Here is a 21461-nt window from a genome sequence, read left to right on the forward strand (position 1 = left end):
GCAAGGAAACTGAGAAGTATCCAGACAGAAGTATCCAGAAGAAAACCAGGGCAGATCAGCTTCCCAAAAACCCAAGGACAGGATGATTGGGGCCATCACTCTCCAAGGTGAAGAAGGCTGAGGAATAATCCCAACAGATTTGGTGAAAAAGAGATCATTGGCTTCTGACCTCCTTAATCCATTTCAGTTGAGTTAAGAAGACAGATTGCAAGAGGTCAGGAAGTGAATGGGAGGTGGAAAAGTGGAGGCAATGAGTGTAGGCAGCTTCTTCTATTAGTTTGGCTATGGAAGACAAATGCAGATTTTTAGTGAGGAGGAGGAGGAAGAGATCTGGGCTGTTTGTAGGCAAGAGGAAAAGAGCCAGAAGATAAAGAACAACAGAAAATTAGTAAATGAGAGAGAATGCTCAAAGGACCAAACTCCCAGAGAAGACTAGAAAATAGGTTAAGGGTACCAATATTGGGGGTTGCATTGGCAAGGAGAAAGGTCACCTCTTCCTCCAACACAAGAGGAAAGGAAGAGAGGATGGGAGATGATACTGAGGTAATGTGAAATAGAGAATTGGGGAGGAGAAACTTGCCAGATGTCCTCACTTTTCCCTTTAAGTTTGAGGGGAAGCCTTTTACTGAGAGAGAGGTGGGGAAATATTATGGATGATTTGAGGGGAAAAAAAGGTTTGGAGCAGATGCTGCTGAGAGTAAGATAGAGCCTATGAGGGAAATGTAGATGGATTTCTATATAGTAGTGAGGGTCTAATGGAGACAATATAAATTTGTAGAGGGCCTCGTCAACTCACTTGGGTGACATCTGACACCATTTAGCATCAAAGAAGTGGAATACTTGTAGACGATGATGTGATCAAGGACACAGGGATTGTCCATGGGTAAAGTTGGGCACAGATGTTAGGAGATTAGAAAACTGATGAAATGGGAAGCAAGGCTACTTGTTGACCTTTGGTGTTGTTGGGTGGAGGGCATAATGGGTGAGGCTGAGCTCTATACACTTTTTGATACTAACAATTGAAGCCCTGATCCCAGCTGACCTTGATGGCAGGAAGATCTGAGTTCAAATCCTGTCTCAAGTATTTACCATCTATGACCCTGGCTAATCAGTCAGTGATAAAAGTATCCAACTTTTGCTCATGGACCCGGTTTTCCAGCTGGTGTCCGCTGTCCTCTGGATTCTCTTTCTTCTGTTCGCATTCTTCATACAATATGGTTTCCAGAATGTGTGTGGTCAACCACTGGGTCTTCTCTAAAGATCATGACTGGAGCTCCATCTCGAAGGGTCAAATGCACAGCTTCAGACCAAACTGGAGGAGAGTGCTCCTTATTCCTTTTTTGCATTGCATTACTCTGGGTTCAGAGTGATGACTAGGATCCAAGTGTGGGCCTTGCTAACTCAGCTCAACAAGACAGATTCCTATGGAACCAAAAGGGAAGAGTGATATACTGCTACCTTTGCTGGGTCCCTGAGAGGTCCCAGGAGCTTTGCCTGACTGTTAACACCCAGGCTCTCTTATGCACTGATCTGGATGTGTGATAAAGTCAGATTACACATTTAATTGCTTAGGAGAATCTTTGAAGAAACTGTCATTCCTTGTCCTTCCTGAATCTGTCTCGGAAGGGATATGGCAATATTCCAGGGATTACTAGTTATCTAGGTCTAGTGTGACCTCATCAGGTGTTGGGAATGTCCCTAAACTGCAAAGGGGCAGGAATTCTTGAAGTGATAATAGCAAGAAAACCTCTCAGCAGGCTAGAAAGGGAAAGTCTCCAGAAGGTGAAGGGTCTACCCCACAAATATTCTAACATTCCTGTGTTTGTGTGACAGGAATCTGTGGGCAGGGAGCTAGACTGAGGGCTGGTACAGGGAAGGGGGTAGACAGGAGGATGTCTCTGTGCCTCAAGTGTGCTATTGTTTCTCTGGGATTATGAACCTAAAAAGAACCATCCCCCACAGAATAAAGTCTAAGGAAGACTCACTAATAGAGTACTGAACTCACTACCTAAGGCTAATAGGCTGTCTTTGCCTCAGTAGTACTTGTGCTCCTGGCCACATGGTTATTTTTACTTTTAAGCAGTATTTCTCTTCCCTGCCAAATTAATTGGAGCATCTATTCTCACACATGGCCCTTAGAAAGGCTACCAAAGGTTCAAGGCAACCATTCAAAATTATAGTCTGTCATTTTATTGATTCTTTGATTATTGTGATCATTCAAATGCCCTCTGTTTTAAACTATGCATCTGCTGACTGACTAGTAAAGATAAACCCATTGGGCTCTAACCCTTCTCTTTTCAAACCCCTTTCTCTTTTCTCTCCTTTTTCTGTCTCTGTCTTTGTCTCTATCTCTATCTCTGGGTCTCTGTCTCTATTTCTGTCTCTGTGTTTCTCTGTGTCTGTATTGCTATTTCTGTCTGTGTTTCTCTATGTCTCTATCTCTACTTCTGTTTCTGTCTCTATATCTGTCTCTGTTTCTGTGTTTCTCTGTGTCTCTGTCTCTGGATTTCTTTGTGTCTGTGTCTTTATATCCATCTCCGTCTCTCTGTCCCCCGCCCCCGCCATTTCTCTCTCTCTCTCTCTCTCTCTCTCTCTCTCTCTCTCTCTCTCTCTCTCTCTTGGTTCCCTTGTGNTCTCTCTCTCTCTCTCTCTCTCTCTCTCTCTCTCTCTCTCTCTCTCTCTCTCCCTTTGTGTCTCTTTCTCTACTTCTGTCTCCATCTCTGTGTCTCTGTGTCTCTCTTACCTTCTCTCTGTGGGTCTCTCTCTCTCAGTTCCTTTGTGTCTGTGTTTCTCTATTTCTGTCTCCATCTCTCTCTCTCTCTCTCTGTGTGTGTGTGTGTGTGTGTGTGTGTGTGTGTGTGTGTGTGTGTGTGTGTGTGTGTGTGTGTGTTGGTGCTTCTGTCTCTGGGTGTATATGTGTTTTTATCTCTGTCTCTATCTCTCTCTCTCTTGCTCTCCTCACCACACCATTCTTGATGCTGCTGCCTACTCAGCCTTCCTTAGGCGATGTCTTTTTCCTGGTCTGCTTCCTTTTGAGCATATCGTTTGGGAGGCTGAGAGGCCCCATGAAGCAGTGAAGGCTAAGTTAGGGGATGGGCAATGGGTGGGGCACAAACTTTGAAACAGGAAATTGTGCTTTGTATAGTTGTCTGGGGCTGGACCCATGGCTTATTGGGAGACCAGATCCACATGAGAGCCTAGAACAGCAAGTGGAGAACCTCAATCTGGAATTCTCTGATCTACAAAAAGCTTTGTCTCCTGAGGGGAGGACCAGCCTTGTCCAGCAATCTCTTAATGTGATTCCTGCCATTTTACATGGAGAGAGACAAAGGGTCATCAATGAAGGTGACTTCCAAAGGTGACCTCTAGGGAAGCCTGCAGGAAGCAAAAAAGGCAAAGTGGAGGCAAGGAGGCAAGGAGCCGAGGGCCTAACAGGGCAGAGTCCTTCTCATCCAGGAGGACAGGGACCAGGGGAGGTGTGCACGGGGTATGATGGCCACAAGGGCAGTGCATCCAGGATCAGCAGGAAGCAAGAAATTTGTATTCATGAGGAAAAACAGGAAATCAGCTCTAGAGGTGCCTAAGAACCCCACCAGCCCTACCAGCCATGCCCAGCTGAAGAGGAACAGGGCTTGGGTTTTGCTCAAACAGCTCTTTAGTTGTTGCTATGAGAGCCAGAATTGGATCCAAAGATCTGATTTGGAGGTCAAGCTCTGATGCATCATAGCTCTGTGGCCTCTCGAGGCTGACAGCTTCTCTAGCCTCCACTGCCTTGCTCGTCGCCCTCTTCTGAACTCCCTCTCATACTGTGGAGGACACCAATAAAAAAATGTTTGTTAAGCACTTCATCTGTGCCCATCACTAGGCTTCCCAGCCTTAGCATTGTCTTCGATTCCTCCTCACTCCATCCTGTTTGCACAAGTGGTTGCCGAATTTTTTCTTTTCTTTGCCAAAGCGTCTTGCATAGATGCCTTTCTCTCCACCCACACTTGCACAACAGAGATTCAACCATCAGGCAAATTGTAATAGTCTCCTAACTCCCTGTGTAGATCAGCTCCATACTATATATCATAATATATATCTCCCTCTGGCTAAGATGCCTAATGGTTAAAGCACTAGACTTGGAGGCAGGAAGATCTGAGTTTGACTCCAGTCTCAAACACTTACATGCTGTGTGACCCTAGACAAGTCACTTCTGCTCTCTGCTACCTCAGTTTTCTCATCTGTAAAATGGAGGGAAATATCACCTACCTCCCAGGTTTATTGTGAGGGTCAAATGAAACACTATATCTAACATATGAATTATTTTTATTGTATAACTAGCCATTAACCATTTTTACTATTTCTCCTCACAACTGCCAAAGTGATTTTCCTCTGCTGGGCAATCAACTCCAGTGCCTGCCTGTGATCTCCAGCATCAGATCTAGACTCCTCTGACTTTCATTTCAAGCCCTTCACAGCCTGGCCCCCCAGCTACTTTTCCAACCTGATTCCATGTTACTGCTTACATTTGCTTTACAGTCCCGTCACACAAACCTTTTGACTCTTCTCATGGGTGATGCTCCATGTCCCACCTGCTTTGTCCCTTGATCCTGGAAGGTGATGACATCTCCTCAGAGTCCTCAGACCTTCAAATCTTGGGTCTTCCCCAAGGCTCAACTCTCCTCCCCTCCTGCAAGAAGACTTCCTGATCCCCATGGCTTCCCCATCCCCTTCCCCTCCAACCCAACTGGAACCCACTGAAATAGGAGCATCATTGCCCTGAGTGAGGATGAGTACCACCAGCTCAAGGGACCTTTGGCTTTTGTTATCATATTCCCAGAAGCTAACAGGGTCTCCCTTGTAGGAGTAAGTAATAGAAATAGAAATGGGTATGTAAGTTGGGAGAGTTACTACAGTCAGAGTCGTGTGCAGTGTATGTAGACTACAGCCATATAGTATATGATATATAATTATAAATAGTATACTTCTAACATAATTTAGTGCATATAGTATGTGGAATATAGGAACAAAATGATCAGAATAATAATATTAAATATAGTAGGTAGTCTATAGCTATATAGTATAATTGTAGACAATATATTCTAATATAATATAGTGAATGTGGAATATAGTAACAAAATTATTAGAATAATAGTATTAAATATAGTATGTAGACCATAGTAATATAGAAGTGTCTGCTGTATATTATAGCATAATATACTCTATATTATATATACACTATATATAGAATATAATAAAATTACTATAATAACTATAATATATGGAATATAGTAATATATAGTATAGATAGCATATATATTCTATATAGATTACAGTACCAAAATTTCTATAGAAATAGTACTAAATATTGTGTGCAGAATATATTAATATATTATAGATATGTAGATAGTGTATCACAATGTATATGTAGTATATAAAATATAGTAACAAAATTGTCAGAATGATACTGTTAATATAGTATGTAGACTATAGCCATATTTCTATAGATAATAAATTCTAACAATATAGTATATATGGAATATAATATCAAAATTATCAGAATAATAGTATTAAATATAATATATAGACCATATTAATATAGAATTATCTATAACATATTATAGCATAATATACTATATGTAGTATATGCAGTATATAGAATATAATAAATTTACTATAAGAATATTAACTATAATATATAGAATATAGTAATATATTATAATATGACATATATAACATATAGACTCTATATAGAATACAGTAACAAAATTTGTATAGTAATAGTACTAAATATTGTGTGTAGAATATATTAATATATTATAATTATAGATAGTATAACACAATGTATATGTAGTATAAAAATATAGTAAAAATTATCAGAATAATATGATTAAATATAGTATGTAGACTACAGCCATATATTATAATTCTAGATAATATATTCTAACAATATAGTATATATGGAATGTAGTATCAAAATTATCAGAATAATAGTATTAAATATAGTATGTAGACCACAGTAATATAGAATTATTTGTAATATATTATAGCATAATATACTCTATATAATATATACAGTATATAAAATGTAATAAAATTACTATAAGAATATTAACTATAATACATAGAATATAGTAATATATATAATATAACATATATATAACATATAGACTCTATATAGAATACAGCAACAAAAATTTTGTAGTAATAGTACTAAATATAGTGTGTAAAATATATTAATATAATATAATTATAGATAGTATATCACAATGTATGTGTAGTATATAAAATATAGTAACAAAATTACTAAGTAACAATACTATATAGAGAATATAGCAATATGTTATAATGATACAGAATGTTATCATATGGTATGTATACATATACAACATATATATGTTGTTGGTCAGTCATGTCTGACTCTCTCTGACCCTGTGGACCATATCATGCTAATGACATTCATGGGATTTTTTTTTGCAAAGATATTAGAGTAGTTGACCATTCCCTTCTCCAGGGAATTAAGATAAACGGAGGTTAAGTGACTTGCCTAAGGTCATACAGCTAATAAGTACCTGAGGCTGAATTTGAACCCCTTAGCTGCCTCCTATAATATATGTAGTATAGCGATTATATGTAGAAACATAATATTTATTATATAAAATACAGTAATAAAATTACTATAGTAATAGGAAGCAGCAATTAATATTTGTAATGAAAATATAAATAATGATAATTGCTAACATTTATATTTCTGCTACTATGTGCTACTATGTATGGACACTGTGCACTAAGCTCCTTATACTTATTATCTCATTTGATCCTCATAATAGCCTCAAGGACTAGATACTGTTATTATTATTATTATTCCCATTTTATAGATGAGGATACGGAGGCAGATAGAAGTTAAATGACTTGTCCAGGGTCACAGAGCTAAGGTGTGTCTGGAGTCAGATCTTGGCTCAAGTTTTCCAGACTCTACGCTCAGCACTCTGTGCACTGTGGCACTCCCCATATGCCCTATCACTTAGTATATCAGTACGAACAACAACAGGCATTTATTTAGAACTTTAAGGTTTATAATATGCTTGAGACAAATACCCTCAGCTAATCTTTACAGCAACTCTCTGAGGGAAATGGTATTATTATACCCATTAATGGTACATATGAGAAAACTGAGGATCAGTTATTTACTTGGTGTCACATGGCTAGTAAATGTCTGAGGCAGGATTTGAACTCAGGTCTTTTCCACTTCAGGTCCAAGATTCTGTCTACTATGCCTCCTAGCTTGCTATAGTGTTGATTGATTAAATGAGCATTTGTAAAATGGGGATTAGACTAACACTACTTTTTTCACAGAAGCAATGTCTGAGCTACTCATCCCTTCTTTTCCAAGTGCATCTGGAAGTTTGCCACCATCTCTGATCTAGAAAAGGTCTGTTAACATAATCAAGAGATGAACTTACCAAAGAAGTATAAAGAGCCACATTGACTCATAAGCTGACATTTAATGAAAATCAATGTAAAGTTGTAGATGGATTCAAAAAGTCAATGCCAGGGGCAGCTGGGTAGCTCAGTGGATTGAGAGTCAGGCCTAGAGACGGGAGGTCCTAGATTCAAATCTGGTCTCAGACACTTCCCAGCTGTGTGACCCTGGGCAAGTCACTTGACCCCCATTACCCACCCTTACCACTCTTCCACGTAGGAGCCAATATGCAGAAGTTAAGGGTTAAAAAAAAAGTCAATGCCATAAGTATGAGACAAGAGAGGTAGGTATATTGCAGGATACCAACTAGTCTGAAAAAATCTTGGGGTCTTAGTGGGATGAAAACTTAGTAGAGGTCCATAAGTATAACATGACATCTTAGGCTTTATTAAGAAAAATATAGTATCCAAGAATAAGGAGGTGATAGTCCGGTTATCTTTTCCCCTGGTCACAATCTTGAATAACATCTTCAGTTTCTGGGAGTCATAATTTGGAAGGGCATTGACAAACTGTAGAACACCCTAAAGGCAACCCAAATAGTTAAAGGGCTCCCAATTTTGCCATAAGAGAACCAGCTGGAAGAACTAATGAGGTTTTACCTGGAAGAGAGAAGATCTAGTGAGGACATTGTAGTTGCTTTCAAATATTTGATGGGTTAAATTTGTCCTCAGAAGACAGAATTAGGAGCAGTAGGTAGTGAATTTAGTCTTGATGTCTAGAGAAACTTCATTATTGTAGGAATATGGTATCCTGTAGTTGGTAAAAAGTTATCTCCCTGGCCTCAGACACTTCCCAGCTGTGTAACCCTGGGCAAGTCACTTGACCCCCATTGCCCACCCTTACCATTCTTCCACCAAGGAGCCAATACACAAAAGTTAAGGGTTTAAAAAACAAACAAACAAACAAACAAACAAACAAACAAACAAACAAACAAATAAATAAATAAATAAATAAATAAATAAATAAATAAATAAATGAAAGTTATCTCCTGGGGCATAAGGGTCTCCTCATCAATAGAGATCTTTCAGCATAGGGTGAATGACCATTTTTTCAGGCAGCAATCAATCATCCTTCAATAAATAAACATCTAATAAGCATCTACTTAGATGCTTACCAAACCTATTGACATTGGGCTAAGTGCTGGATATGACAGAATGTATTCGCCTTTAGGCATGTGCTTTGAGCAGATTTCTTTGAGGCCCTTTCCAAAGCTGAGACACCAGGATCTTGTGGTCTTTGCTCTTGCTGACTTGGCAAGGTTTGAGCTTATCTCCTTTGGATAAGAGAGAGGAGAAGGAAGAAACACTTTGACAAGAGTAAGTGTCTGTTTTATTAGGGTTACTGTCAGCCACCGCCTTCAAGATGTTAGTTCCTTTATGAGACCTGAGGCTTAAGTTCCTTATATCATTAAGCAAATTGTTTTTTCAAGGAAAATGGCAAGAATCTAGGAACAGAAATAGGGAGGTGGCAGAGACAGAGGAAGGGATAGGTAGGGAAGACTGATAAGTGACTACTTAGAAGTATCATCACTTACCGATCCACCCATTCTGGAAAACAATCTGGAACTATGCCCAAAGGGCTATGAACTTGATCAGATCCTTTGATTGAGTAATAGCACTACTAGGACTGTACCCTCAAAGAGATTTTTTAAAAGGAAAAGGACTTAGTTGTATGAAAAATATTAGGCATTCTTTTTGTGGTGGCAAAGAACTGGGAACTAAGGGATTCTCTATCAATTGGGAAATGGCTGAATGAATTGTGGTATATCATTGTGATGGAATATTGTTGTGCTGTAAGAAAAGATGAAGAGGGTGGTTCCAGAGGGAAAAAACCATGGCAAGACCTGTATGAACTGAGGCAAAGTGAAGTGAGAAGAACCAAGAGATCAATGGGCACAATAGGACCAATGTTGTAATGATGGTCAAATGTGTAAGGCTGACTTCTAATCAGTAAAACGATCCAAGATGATTCCAGAGGACTTATCATTTAAAACTGCTCTCCAGAACCAGGAGAACATTGTACAGAGTGTAGGATTGGGTCAGATTGGCAATGGTTGGTAATGGAGTCTGAGCCAAGGATGAAGCTGGCTATCCTAGTAAGGGGAAGGGGTGTGAGTAAATAGAATTCTTTCTCCTCCCCCTCCTAAGGCAGTTACTGCAGAAGGAATAACAGTTTTAACAGATTCCCCTTTTATATCAGGAATGGAGGTTATTTAGACTTGGTTATCCTAGGGCTAAACTAGTTGACAGATAGTAAATACTCCCAGGGAGATTAGCAACTTCCTCAGTTAGAAGACTTCCCCAAAACCTGAAATGGGGGGGCAGCTGGGTAGCTCAGTGGAGTGAGAGTCAGGCCTAGAGACAGGAGATCCTAGGTTCAAATCGGGCCTCAGACACTTCCCAGCTGTGTGACCCTGGGCAAGTCACTTGACCCTCATGGCCCACCCTTACCAATCTTCCACCTATGAGACAATACACCGAAGTACAAGGGTTTAAAAAAAAAAAACCTGAAATGGATAAAAGTCGAGGATGTCTTCAAAACTGCAGTCTTGCTTTCTAGACCACAGCTGGGTTCAGTGCTTGCCTGGATGGATATTTTGCCTAGGTAATGTATGGAATTGGTTGGTAAGGTCTAAAATATAACTTCATACTGGCACATAAACTTAAGAAGGGAAGGGATTTATTAATTTCAGGAAAACAGGGGAAGGAGGGAAGTTTTAGGATTGAAGATAAGGAAAGCTACCTAAAATCTTCAGGAAACTTGTTGGATAAAGCATTCCCCAAAGGGGAATGCCTTTGAACAATTTAACCTCTAACTCCCTCACAAACTTACTTTCTCTTAATCTAACTTTAAGATGGTAAAGGTAATCTAGATTGAAGATCTATTTAAATTAGAGATTAGCTGAGATACTGCCTGTGAGGTATTTTCCCAGTACACACAGCCAGGTTTAATCTGTACAGCAAAGTAACACCCTGCTCCCTGAGGTCAGAGATGAGCTAACAAAAAGAGAAGCAATCCTCCCTCTCTCCCAGCCACCCTTGATCCTTATACCCACATTCTTAACTGCCCCAACTACCCCCTCTCCTGGAGTTCTGGGGGGTACTGTGGAATTCTGTGAGGCAGTTTCACCCCACTTAAGATCATGGATGTTACAACAGTAACAGCAATATTGTGGAATTATCAAAAGTGATAGACTTAGCTATTCTCAGCAATACAATGATCCAGGACAATCCTGAGGGGACTTAGGACAAAGAAGGCTGTCCTCCTCCAGAGAAAGAACTGTTGGAGTAGGAATGCAGGTCAAAGCATGTGATTTTTCACTTTAGTTTATTTGGGTTTTTATTTTATAAGATAACTTACTTACAAAAATGAACACTATGGAAATATGTTTTGTGGGATAATACATGTATAGCCCAGATTGAATTGCTTGCCAGCTCTGGGAGTGGAGAGAGAAGGAGGGAAGGAGACAATTTGGAGCATATAACTTCAGAAAACTTATGTGGAAATTTGTTATTATGGGTAATTAGTAAAAACTGCCCTCCACCTCCAAAAAGAGAACTGATGAACTCTCAGTGCAAATCAAAATGTAATTTCCTCCTTTCTACTCATTTTTCTTGCTCTTCTTCTGAAATATGGATAATATGGAAATGTGTTACATGATTTCACATGTATGCAATAATTAATATTGTATTGGAGTGGGAGAGACTCAAACTTTTAAAAGAAAAGAATAAGAATATTTAAGATATTAAGATATAAAAAAGAAAAGAATGTTTAAGATAAGCAAATAATAAATTTGAAAAAATATCACTGAGGAAAAAATGAAGTCACAAACCTAGTTCAGACCTTAAAAAAAAGATATCTTGTCTAAGGAGGATGAGTGTGGTTAGACCATGGAGTGAGGGTGAATATCCAGGAAACCTACGAAGAGCCATATAGCTTGTTTTAGACATAGCAGGACAGGAGAGAAAGGGGAAAGTGGATTCATACAATGGAGGAAGAAATTCTACAATGTTCAAAGGAAGCCTCAAGCTCATAAGGAAGGACCTATAGTCATGAAGTTGGATGTTCTAAATGAGTCCTTTGTCTCATTGAGCCCACATTTAGGGGATTGTCTTCTGTGCTAGACACCATGTTGGAAGGGTCCATTGGTGGCGTGGTAGATGATTAATGACAGCAACCAGCTGTAGTGAATAAGCACGAGGCACATTAAAAATGTGCTTTGAGGTCCCCGAGAAGAGTAGAAAAAAGAGCAGCCAAGTATCCCCAGTCCTGGAAGAGAAAATACATTTCTATCCACTCTGTAGAGAGGAGATGGGTAGGTCCTACAGTTGATAAATGATGCACACTCTATTCAACATGTTTGATGACTTGATTTTGCTTGTCTTTGTGACAGAGGAGGGTACCATACAGAAAGACGTTATCACTTGATATCTAAGGAGCTAAACACAAGCTAAATTTCAGTGAGTCTCTAACAGAGAAAAAAGGAGATGCCTGCCATGCCCTTCAGAAGGAAGAGGGAGAAGAGGTAGAGTCTTGACTTTAGAGGTAGAAAGTCATGAGTTCCAATACTGACACTTGGTAGCTGTGTGCCCAAATCACCTAAACTTCTACTCTGGGTCTCGGTTTCCTCATCCATAAAATGAGGACAATAATACCTGTAATATCTACATCACAGGATTATTATAAGGTTCAAACAAAAGAATGCAGGTAAGTACTTTAAACCGATATATAAATGGCAAGTGAATATGTTAGTCATTGTTCTCAAAGGGTTTCCTTACTGGTGCTCTAAAATTCTGAATGTTCTATTATTGCTGCTGGATGACATAGGCTAGGTAGCTCAGTGGATAGGGGCCTGAAGTAAAAAAGACTTGAGCTCAAATCAAGCTTTGGACACTAGTTGTGTGACTCTGGGCAAGTCACTGCACCTCCATTTGCCTCAATTTCCTCATCTGTAAGATAGGTGTAAGAATAACACATTCCTCTCAGTGATGTTGTGACGATCAAATGAGATAATAATTGTAAAGCACTTAGGACAGTGCCTGGCATCTATTAAGTGCTACCTAAATGCAGGCTATTGCCTATTGCAGAAAAAGACAGTTTAGTTTATTTAGTTTTATTTTATTTTAAAATCTATTTCGTTTATTTAATATCAATTTTCCTCACCTAGCATATGTAATGTGGTAAGTACAATATTCACAAGTAAGCAAAACTTGCCTATCATGTGTATGTTCTAACCTCAAAAAACATGTATGACCTCAAACTTGCAAAGAACTCAACCAGATGACTGCTCTTATGGAAGGGCAATGGTGCATATTGTGTCTCCTGATTCTCCTTTAATGTCACCAGCTTTTACTTTTACCACATTTACTATGCCCTGACTCTTCATGGCAAAGAATACTATGCGTGTTATTGTTATAAATACTTGTTATTGTTACAAAAGATTAATCCTGCATTGTCTTGGTGGATCAATCCATCAATAAGCATTTACTAAAGTGCTCTGCAGGATTTTAAGCACTGAGACTATAAAGAGAGAAGAAACCCAGGCGCTGTCCAAAAGGAGCTCCCATTCCAGGAAGGGGAAGGTTGGGTTGTGTATATGAAACAAAGTACCTGTCCCATACCTGATTTACTTTGTACATTAAATAGAGGGCTTCTCTACTCCCTCTTTGGGAGCCAATTACCCAGGAGCCATAACTAGCTAGCCATAAGCTGGTTCCATTAGTTCCAGGAGTGGCAAGTTGTACAATCACCCATGAACTACATCCTTTATCAAGGGACATTCAGCATTCGTCTCTGGGACCAATACCGACCAAGGAGATTCGATTAGAGTAGAGTAGATTGTGGGCTTCTTTAGAAGAATAAATGGCACATACATAGTTATTGGCAGACTGACTAGAGACAGGCTTGGTCCCTACCAGTTCTGGTATAGCAACCAGCAGACTGAGACCCAATTTGTCTGAAACAACCCTTTCAGAGCTCCATCTCTCAGGCCAAATATAATTAGTAAACCAAGTAGTTTTTTTTAAAATTTAAATATCACAGAAAGAATATTCCTAGCAGAACCCACCCCAATTTCCCAGTTTATGGCTGTCCTTTCCCTTATCAGGAATCAGCTCAATCTCACTAATCAGGGACACATTGCCCTCTTCCATTATCTCTCCCTATAACTTGTTGCTAAATTTCCTTGTCACATATAATCTTTTCCCAATTCTGACGAGAAGCAATTCAAGTCAACATCATGATTGCCCTAATAAAGTAATAACCAAATTGTGGGAAGCCAATAAGAGAATAGATAAAAATCTGAGACTCCTCTTTTGACCCCTTTTGTGATCCTTGTGATTTCTTGTTGAAAAGTATTGTGGCCTTATTGAAAAGCTTTAAGTTCCTAGCAAACCTAAATTTAAAGGGTTAACACTGTTAACCCAGCAAGGAATGCTGCTGCCTGTTATAGCCCAGGCCAAAATCTTATCGGGGGGCTATTTGACCCTGAGAGGGATACTCCCCAACTTGGCTTTCTGATAAGAACCTAGTCAAAATTCAGCCTTGGCCTTGGTCTATTTTTTTTTAAAACCCTTACCTTCCGTCTTGGAATCAATACTGTGTATTGGCTCCAAGGCAGAAGAGTGGTAAGGGTAGGCAATGGGGGTCAAGTGACTTGCCCAGGGTCACCCAGCTGGGAAGTGTCTGAGGCCAGATTTGAACCTAGGACCTCCCGTCTCTAGGCCTGGCTCTCAATCCACTGAGCTACCCAGCTGCCCCCGGCCTTGGTCTATTTTGAAGCCAATGTTTTGTGTTTTGATGTGACATAATTTGTAACTTCTGTGCATCTGCAAAGTTTCGGGGGGGGGCGTCTTTTGTGTGAAATGAGTCTTGAAATATATATAATAAACTCCATGTTCCTGGAGCCAGAGCTGGAAGCATGAGGTAAAAGACAACTCCCTTGTTCTGTCCTTATTTCCTTATCAACTAAACTGTCCTTATCAGATTATTAGAGATGATAAAGAGATCTTGACACCAAATGTCAGTAACAAAATAATGGCAGGATTGCAATAATAAAGCAAAACCCATAAAGTGTGGTGGGCTAAGATTGCACATGTCTTCAAGGTTATGTGTGCAGCTTTGATTCATACATTCTTCTCTACTGGTACCTGGTAGAAGAGAGGCTTTGTGGAACTGTTCTGTAACAGCTGTTTTGTGCAATGATGAAGTTAAATTGACTTATTTTTTTTATTAAAAACTTTGTTGTCATTCAGTCGTTTAATTCGTGTCTGATTCTTTGTGACCTCATTTGGGGTTTTCTTGGTAAAGATACTAGATTGGTTTACCATTTCTTTCTCCAGATCATTTTATAGATGAGGAAACTGAAGCAAATAGGGGTTATGTGACTTGCCCAGGGACACACAGTTAGTGTCTGAGGTTGGATTTGAATTCAGTTCTTCTTGACTCCATGCCCATCATGCTGTGTCATTGTGCCAACTAGCTGCCCTTATTCTTACCTGCCAGGCACTAGGGGCACAAATAGAAAGAATGAGACTGTTCTTACTGTAACTGCAGGAGATAACATAGAAAAGAATATTTAGCTACAGAATAAATGGCAAGACTCAGAATTCCAAAGGATAAAGTGGCAGAACCAAAGGCAAAACCTGGATGTCTTTAGGTTGTGTCTTTTAGCAGCTATAGTACCCAGATAGCTGATCTGGAATCAGGAAGATCTGAGTTCAAATCCAGCTTCAGAAACTTCCTACTATGGAACCCTGGGCAAATCATTTAACTTCTGCTTGACTCAGTTTTCTCATTTGTAAAATGAGGATAATAATAGCACCTACTTTGCAGGGTTGTTGTGAGGATTAAATGAGATGATAATAGTGAAGTGCCTAGAACATTGTACTATATAAATGTTTTATTTTTAAAATCTTTTATCTTTTTCAATAGCTCAGGTGACAGTGGTAAGAGTCTATGGAACACCGGACAGCTAGTGAAATCTGTTGGCTTCCATCTTACTGGAAAGAAGAGAATTGTTTGGCCAAAGTAGGATTGCAAGCAAAACCCCCATCTTGTTCCAACAGCCATGGAGCTCCCCACAGGCAAAAATGATTCAGAGAGGGCCCTACTGGTGGTTTTAGCCCCCTTCTTAGCAATGGGGATTTTGCTTTGTCACTTTGCTAACTGTTATAAAAAACTTCATCAACCTTCATTCAGTGTCTTTGATCATTGAGAAAGACCATTGACCCAATTTATTGGTTACTGCTGGCTTAACTAATAAATTAGCCATTCTCAGAAGGAACTTTATCTTTCAGAGAAGAGTAGAACCTCTTGTATTAGGGCTTGCCAAGCCCTTTTTAGGGCTGTTCATCCACCTTTGGTACCCATCTCTCACCCAGTTCTTACCTGTGGCTCTAAGAAGGTATAGCATGTATGGTGAAAGGCCATCTAGGCAGATGGGATGATCTAGGTTGAAGAGAACTGTCAGGCCTCAAACCTTTGATGGAGTAGGGGGGTGTCTAGTCCAATCACATGAAGACTTCCCTCAGAGGAATGGGCAGATGAGAACAATTTGTTCCGAAGGCCATGAAGGGGGCTGAAGCAGGCACTATGGAGCACTTAGAACTTGGTCAGACATCAAAGATATCAAATCATCCAGTGCATCTTGGGAGCTATGGCCAGTTTTCCTGAATCTTGCCTTGCCACTGGACTTCATTGACTCTGGTAGAGAGAATGAAGCTTGTTCCAACAGCAGTCTCAACTTTATTTGCCTCCTGTGGACTAGTTAAATATTTTATGTCTCTGGATCTGTGTATGGGTTCCTGTGAGTCCTTAGCATCTTGTGTATTTTTAATGGGATAAAATTAAAGCTATCCTTTATCCCAAACCCATTTTTGTACATGGTGTCCACTTGGGTTTGGAGGGCCCCGTTATTCCCATTTGAGGAAACCTTGACATGAGCTATGATTACATTTTATTTGACACTGTTAAGAGAATCTGACACTGTTAAGACAAGACTCCTAAGTGAGGATCACCTAAGTCCAGAGTCTTTGACGACCCTGTGAAATGACTTATACAGAACAAATCTAGTCCCTTCTTCATTTAATAGCTCTTCACAGACATGCATCTGCGTAAATCATCTCTTCCCCAGGCTAAACAAACCCAGTTCCTTTGATAGATACTTAAATGGTAGAGTTTCCAGTCCTTTCAAGTTTTTCCCCCAATTTTCTCTCCGCCATTATTCATTGATCTGGCCTTGAGATGTTCTTCTTCAGATTTGGTGAAGCTTTTGTACCGAGTCCCTCAGAGATCCATGAATCTGCATTCAGTATGTACTTGGCTTCAAATACAGATATCATGGTCAGCTGCTGCAGTCCCAGGAAGAATTTTAGGATATCAGTGTGAGGAGGCTAAGTCTGAAATCCTTCTGATTGAAAGAAACTTGAATGATCCTACTCTGGTCAAAAAAGGAAAGAGAGGAGGGCTTGAACTGAAGCTGAAGACATCTCTTCTCTTCCTTTCTTTTCCCTAACCCCAAAGCAGCTCTTTCTCTGGGATGGCTTTTTCTCCCCTCTATCACCAGATATTTGTGCAAAATCTTCAATTCTAATCAGTATCCATGGAACACAAGGGATCTCATCTCTTCCCATCTAAACAGACTGCCTAATGCATCTAGAATGTCCAGACCTTAGTCAAACCTACTAAATGATCCAGATGAAATCTTGCCTGAAAAATCTACTCATAGTTTTGGTAGCTTGAGGCTTATTTTAAATGGACAGAATTGATTTAATTAGTTTACTCAATCCACTTCTCACCTGTACCTAAATATATTCAGAATAAAATATAAAGAGAATAAATACCAAGGAGTTAAATACAAGATAGCTGAGGAAGGAGGGCACTAGAAATTTAGGGTAACAGGAAAAGATTCCTTTAGAAGGCAGTGTTTAAACTTGGTCTTAAGGAGAGGAATTCGATGAGGCAGACATAAGGAAGGAGGCATAAATTTCTCTTAAGATCCCTTCCAATTCTCTATTAGCCTGGTTCCCTAGGGCTGTGTTTCCATATTATTCTAGGATTTTGTACTATTTCTCCCTCAGCCCCCAATGAAAGTCTTGCTGAAAGGTGTTTTGCCCATGCATCTGTTCGCAGCACTACAGGAATGGGTAGCAGGAATCCTTCCAAAAAGGGGATTGGCCTGTACCCCTCCCAGAAAGAACCTTTGACCCTATGTCTTAGGAAGAGGGCATTGCCATTTTCTCTCTGCTGCTCGGAAAAGATAGATGCCGGGAATCAATCTATTCTGTATCAGTACATGTACTCTGACCCCTATTACTGTCATCCCCACTTCCACCTTTCTCAGCACCTTCTCAGCTTTTCCTTTCTGACCCCTCCCATGAAACTCAGACTATAAAAGTCCCGTCACTCCCTGCTCAGATATACCATTCCAGACTCTACCAGACAGGTAAGTAGAAGGAGAACTGGAGAAGGAAGGGTCATCTGGGATCCCAGAGACTATGTCTCTCTCTGAGAAGAGAAGGAAATCAGCCTCGGGGAAGGGGTTGCTTTAGGAGAAGGGTCAGCAGATGGCCATGGCAGAAGATGGCCCCTGCTAGAGGGGCCCCTGAGCCTCACGCCTGCCATCAGCTTCTCTGCTGTTCCCAGAGTCCCCAGTTTCCCACAGACCTGGGGAAAAGGAGGTTCATGAGAACCTGCCACCATAGAGGGAGGGAAGCAGAAGAGAAGAACAAGGGTCTTTTGTTCTTCTCCCCTTTCCTGATCCCAGGCTGGGAGAGGGGCAGGCTCTATATCTTAGTTTCTGCTTTCTGTCCCTTCAGATTCTGAGGCAATGCTGCCCCTCAACTTCTCAGGGCTTCTGTTGGCCTGCCTGCTGCTCATAGGCCTGGCCCATGGTGAGTCTTCTTGTCCATTTTCCTCCTTCACTTCCAAGTTGTTCTTGAGGACAGCCCTGTGTGCATGTGGAGATGTAGAGGGGGAAGCAGACCCAGAGGGAAAAGTACAGTGGCTAGGATGTTGGGGAGGGGATGGGGCAGCCAAGAAGAGGGAAGAAAGACATTCAGGAATTGAAGAGGACAGTTGTTCCAGGTCCCCTGCTATCTAGCCTCTTGTCATCCCTCTTTCAGGTGAAGATGCCCCTGCTGCTGCTGCTGCCCCTGCTGCTGCTGCTGCCGCCGCTGTTAGAAGATCCTGTCCTGAAGGGTCCAAGGCATTTGGTTCCAACTGCTATGGTTTCTTCAGTATAGAAAGCAGTTGGGATGATGCAGAGGTTGGTTGATGGAAGGAATCTCCAAGCAGAGATGGGGATATCTATTTTTTTTTATTCCCCTGCCTTTTGAGGCTCAGTCATGGGCAATTCGCCCTTTCTCTATCTCCATCAGGGTCTCAGAATCTCATTTCTCTATTTTCTCTGATCTAAGACCTCCATTTTTTAACCCTTACCTTCCATCTTAGACTCAATACTATATATTGGTTCCAAGGCAGAAGAATGGTAAGAGCTAGACAATGGGGGTTAAGTGACTTGCCCAGGGTCACACAGCTGGGAAGTGTCTGAGGCCATATTTGAACCTAGGACCTCCCTTCTCTGAGTCTGGCTCTCAATCTACTGAGCCACCCAGCTGCCCCCAAGACCTTTTATTCTCTTCCAGTTCCCACAAGGTACTATCTCTGTCTTGCCTCCTTTTTGCCACCATCTATTAGGAATTCTTTTCTCTCTTTCTCTATAGATAAGCTGCCAGAGAGACACCTTGGGCCACCTAGTTTCCCTCATGAATGGGGCTGAAGCTTCCTTTGTGGCCTCCTTGGTGGCTGAGAGTGGGGGCAGCCGGAAGCCCATCTGGACTGGCCTTTATGACCCTAACAAGGTTTGTTCCATATACCTCTCCTGTCCCACTGCCTGCTCTGGGTGCCTACTCAGACCCTAACGCCCCCTCCCAACTTGAAGCTCTAGAAAAAGAGAATGGGGAGGAAGTGAGGGGGCTGCCGACGAGGAAGGCCATTTCTAGGGGATCTCATTTTCATGGCTCCATCCAAGTTTCTCTAGACAAAGTCAAGTTCGTCCATTTAAGGGCAGCCTCTTTCACACATTTACCCCAGACCTTATTCAAACTCCCATTACCCTTCATCAAGGCTATTCACTCAATTGGAGAGCAGGGTTTCCCTCTTGGTGGAAATAAGGCATCAAATCCCCCAACCTTTCCTTTAGAGAACCCAACCGAATCAAAGAGAGGCATCACAGCTGGTGGAGGAAGAACAAGGTGTTAACCAGTGGGAAACGCATGAACCTCTCCTCATCTGTAATATAGTTTAAGCTCTGGGGAAGGAAAGGGGCCAAATAATGTAATCTTCTCCATGCTAATAGTAAGAAGCAGGGACGTTGATTTGCCCTCCTCTCCAGCTGCTGTAGTCACAGGGTAAAACCCCGATGATGAGGTGTGGAGGTGTCTCCAAGGGTTAACACTCCTTTCTCTCACAGTGACTGAAAAGGACATCCCTGTAACACTAGGACTTCACTAGCTGTCCAGGATTGTCTATGCTGCAGGTGGTCAGAGCAGGTGGAGATCAGAGGGGGAGAAGTTAGGAAAGGCTTCCTGGAGGAGACCAGCTTTACTATTCTGACCATCTGCAGAGGAAGGAATCATAGAATTCAGAATGCGAAGGCTCTTCTGAGGCCTATGAACCAATCAGAATATACATGATACTCAACTGTAGAAGCAGCCTCTTCCAGAAGACCTCCAGGTAGAGGGAATCCCTCTCCAAAGAGATTCGTTCAGATTCTGGACGTGTCTGTTGTTAGGAAGGCTTTTTACATCAAGCCTAAATTCTCTTTGGTCCATCCCTGCTGCTTCAAACTGTGGTTTCAGAAGGAAAAAGGCATATCTGACTTCCACTTTACAGTGTGTTTAGTACTAGTATCTAGGGTTTTGAGGGTCAAAGGGTGGGATCACTAGAAACTCCAACAGGAAGGTGGTGTCTGGAAGCATTTAATGGAAGAACCAATTGGGAAGATTTGAGGTGAACAAGGAAAAGTCATGAGTAAACATCCATGGAGCAATGGAGGGATTCTCAATACTCATTGCTCCCCCCTACAGAACCGCCGCTGGAGATGGAGCAACAATGCCTTATTCACCTACAGTGCCTGGGCTTCCAATGCCCCAAGCAGCTCCAGTCCTGGACACTGTGCGTCTTTGACAACAGAGTCAGGTGAGAGCAAGAGAGAGAGAATCACCAACATTGAAATTCTTTGTGTCATAATTGCATCCCCTTAGCCCTAACCCTCTGGGTTTGCTAGTAGGTTTGAGATTCAACTTCATCTCTATTAAGGGGAGATACCTTTGTTTCTTGCCACTCTTCTCTTTGCCTCATGTAATCACAAATTTAAGACTGGTTGTAGATTTATTAGTGGCTTAGGGATTAGGGAATGCTCTGAATCCCAGGGCTAGGGATCAGGGCCACAAGACTATGAGACCTTGAGCTCTAGCACACTGCTTCCCCACCTGATGAATCATCTCTCTTCCTAGGATTCAAAAATTGGAAAGATTTTGCATGCTCAACCAAGAACTATTACATCTGCAAGTTCAAAGCCTAGAGATTACAAGCCAGAGAAAGAAATGGGATTCAGCTTCCTTGAGATCCAGCCTTGTTGGCTACAGGCTCTCTCCCCTCTCAGAACCATCTTCTCCCCACCTTCCTTCTAATTCCTATGTCTCCTGCCTTTGTAACTGCCTTCTACTCCCTCTTTCCCCTTCATTTAATATGTCTGTTTTCCACTTTCCATTCATTAGCTTCCTGGAATAAAACATTGAACAATCAAAATAAACCATTGTCTTTCCCAAACTTCTCTGTGTTGTATCCTCTTTGAAGACTGGCTTTTCAAGCAGACCCACGGTGTGTGTGTGTGTGTGTGTGTGTGTGTGTGTGTGTGTGTGTGTGTGTATGTGTGTGTGTGTATGTGTGTGTGTGTGTGTGTGTGTGTGTGTGTGTGTGTGTGTGTGTGTGT

General features: G+C 41.1%; 1 protein-coding gene across 1 annotated transcript; it reads left to right on the top strand.

Moving 5' to 3' along the window:
- Window positions 1–17727: 17727 nt before the first annotated feature.
- Window positions 17728–21050, top strand: LOC123234512 (lithostathine-1-like). Its single transcript, XM_044660414.1, has 6 exons — window positions 17728–17755; window positions 18283–18357; window positions 18589–18731; window positions 19189–19326; window positions 20554–20665; window positions 20983–21050. The coding sequence occupies exons 1-6, from the start codon at window positions 17728–17730 to the stop codon at window positions 21048–21050; spliced, it is 564 nt and encodes a 187-aa protein (XP_044516349.1).
- Window positions 21051–21461: the final 411 nt, after the last annotated feature.

The sequence above is a fragment of the Gracilinanus agilis genome, chromosome 2, assembly GCF_016433145.1.
Source record: "Gracilinanus agilis isolate LMUSP501 chromosome 2, AgileGrace, whole genome shotgun sequence".
Taxonomy (NCBI): domain Eukaryota; kingdom Metazoa; phylum Chordata; class Mammalia; order Didelphimorphia; family Didelphidae; genus Gracilinanus; species Gracilinanus agilis.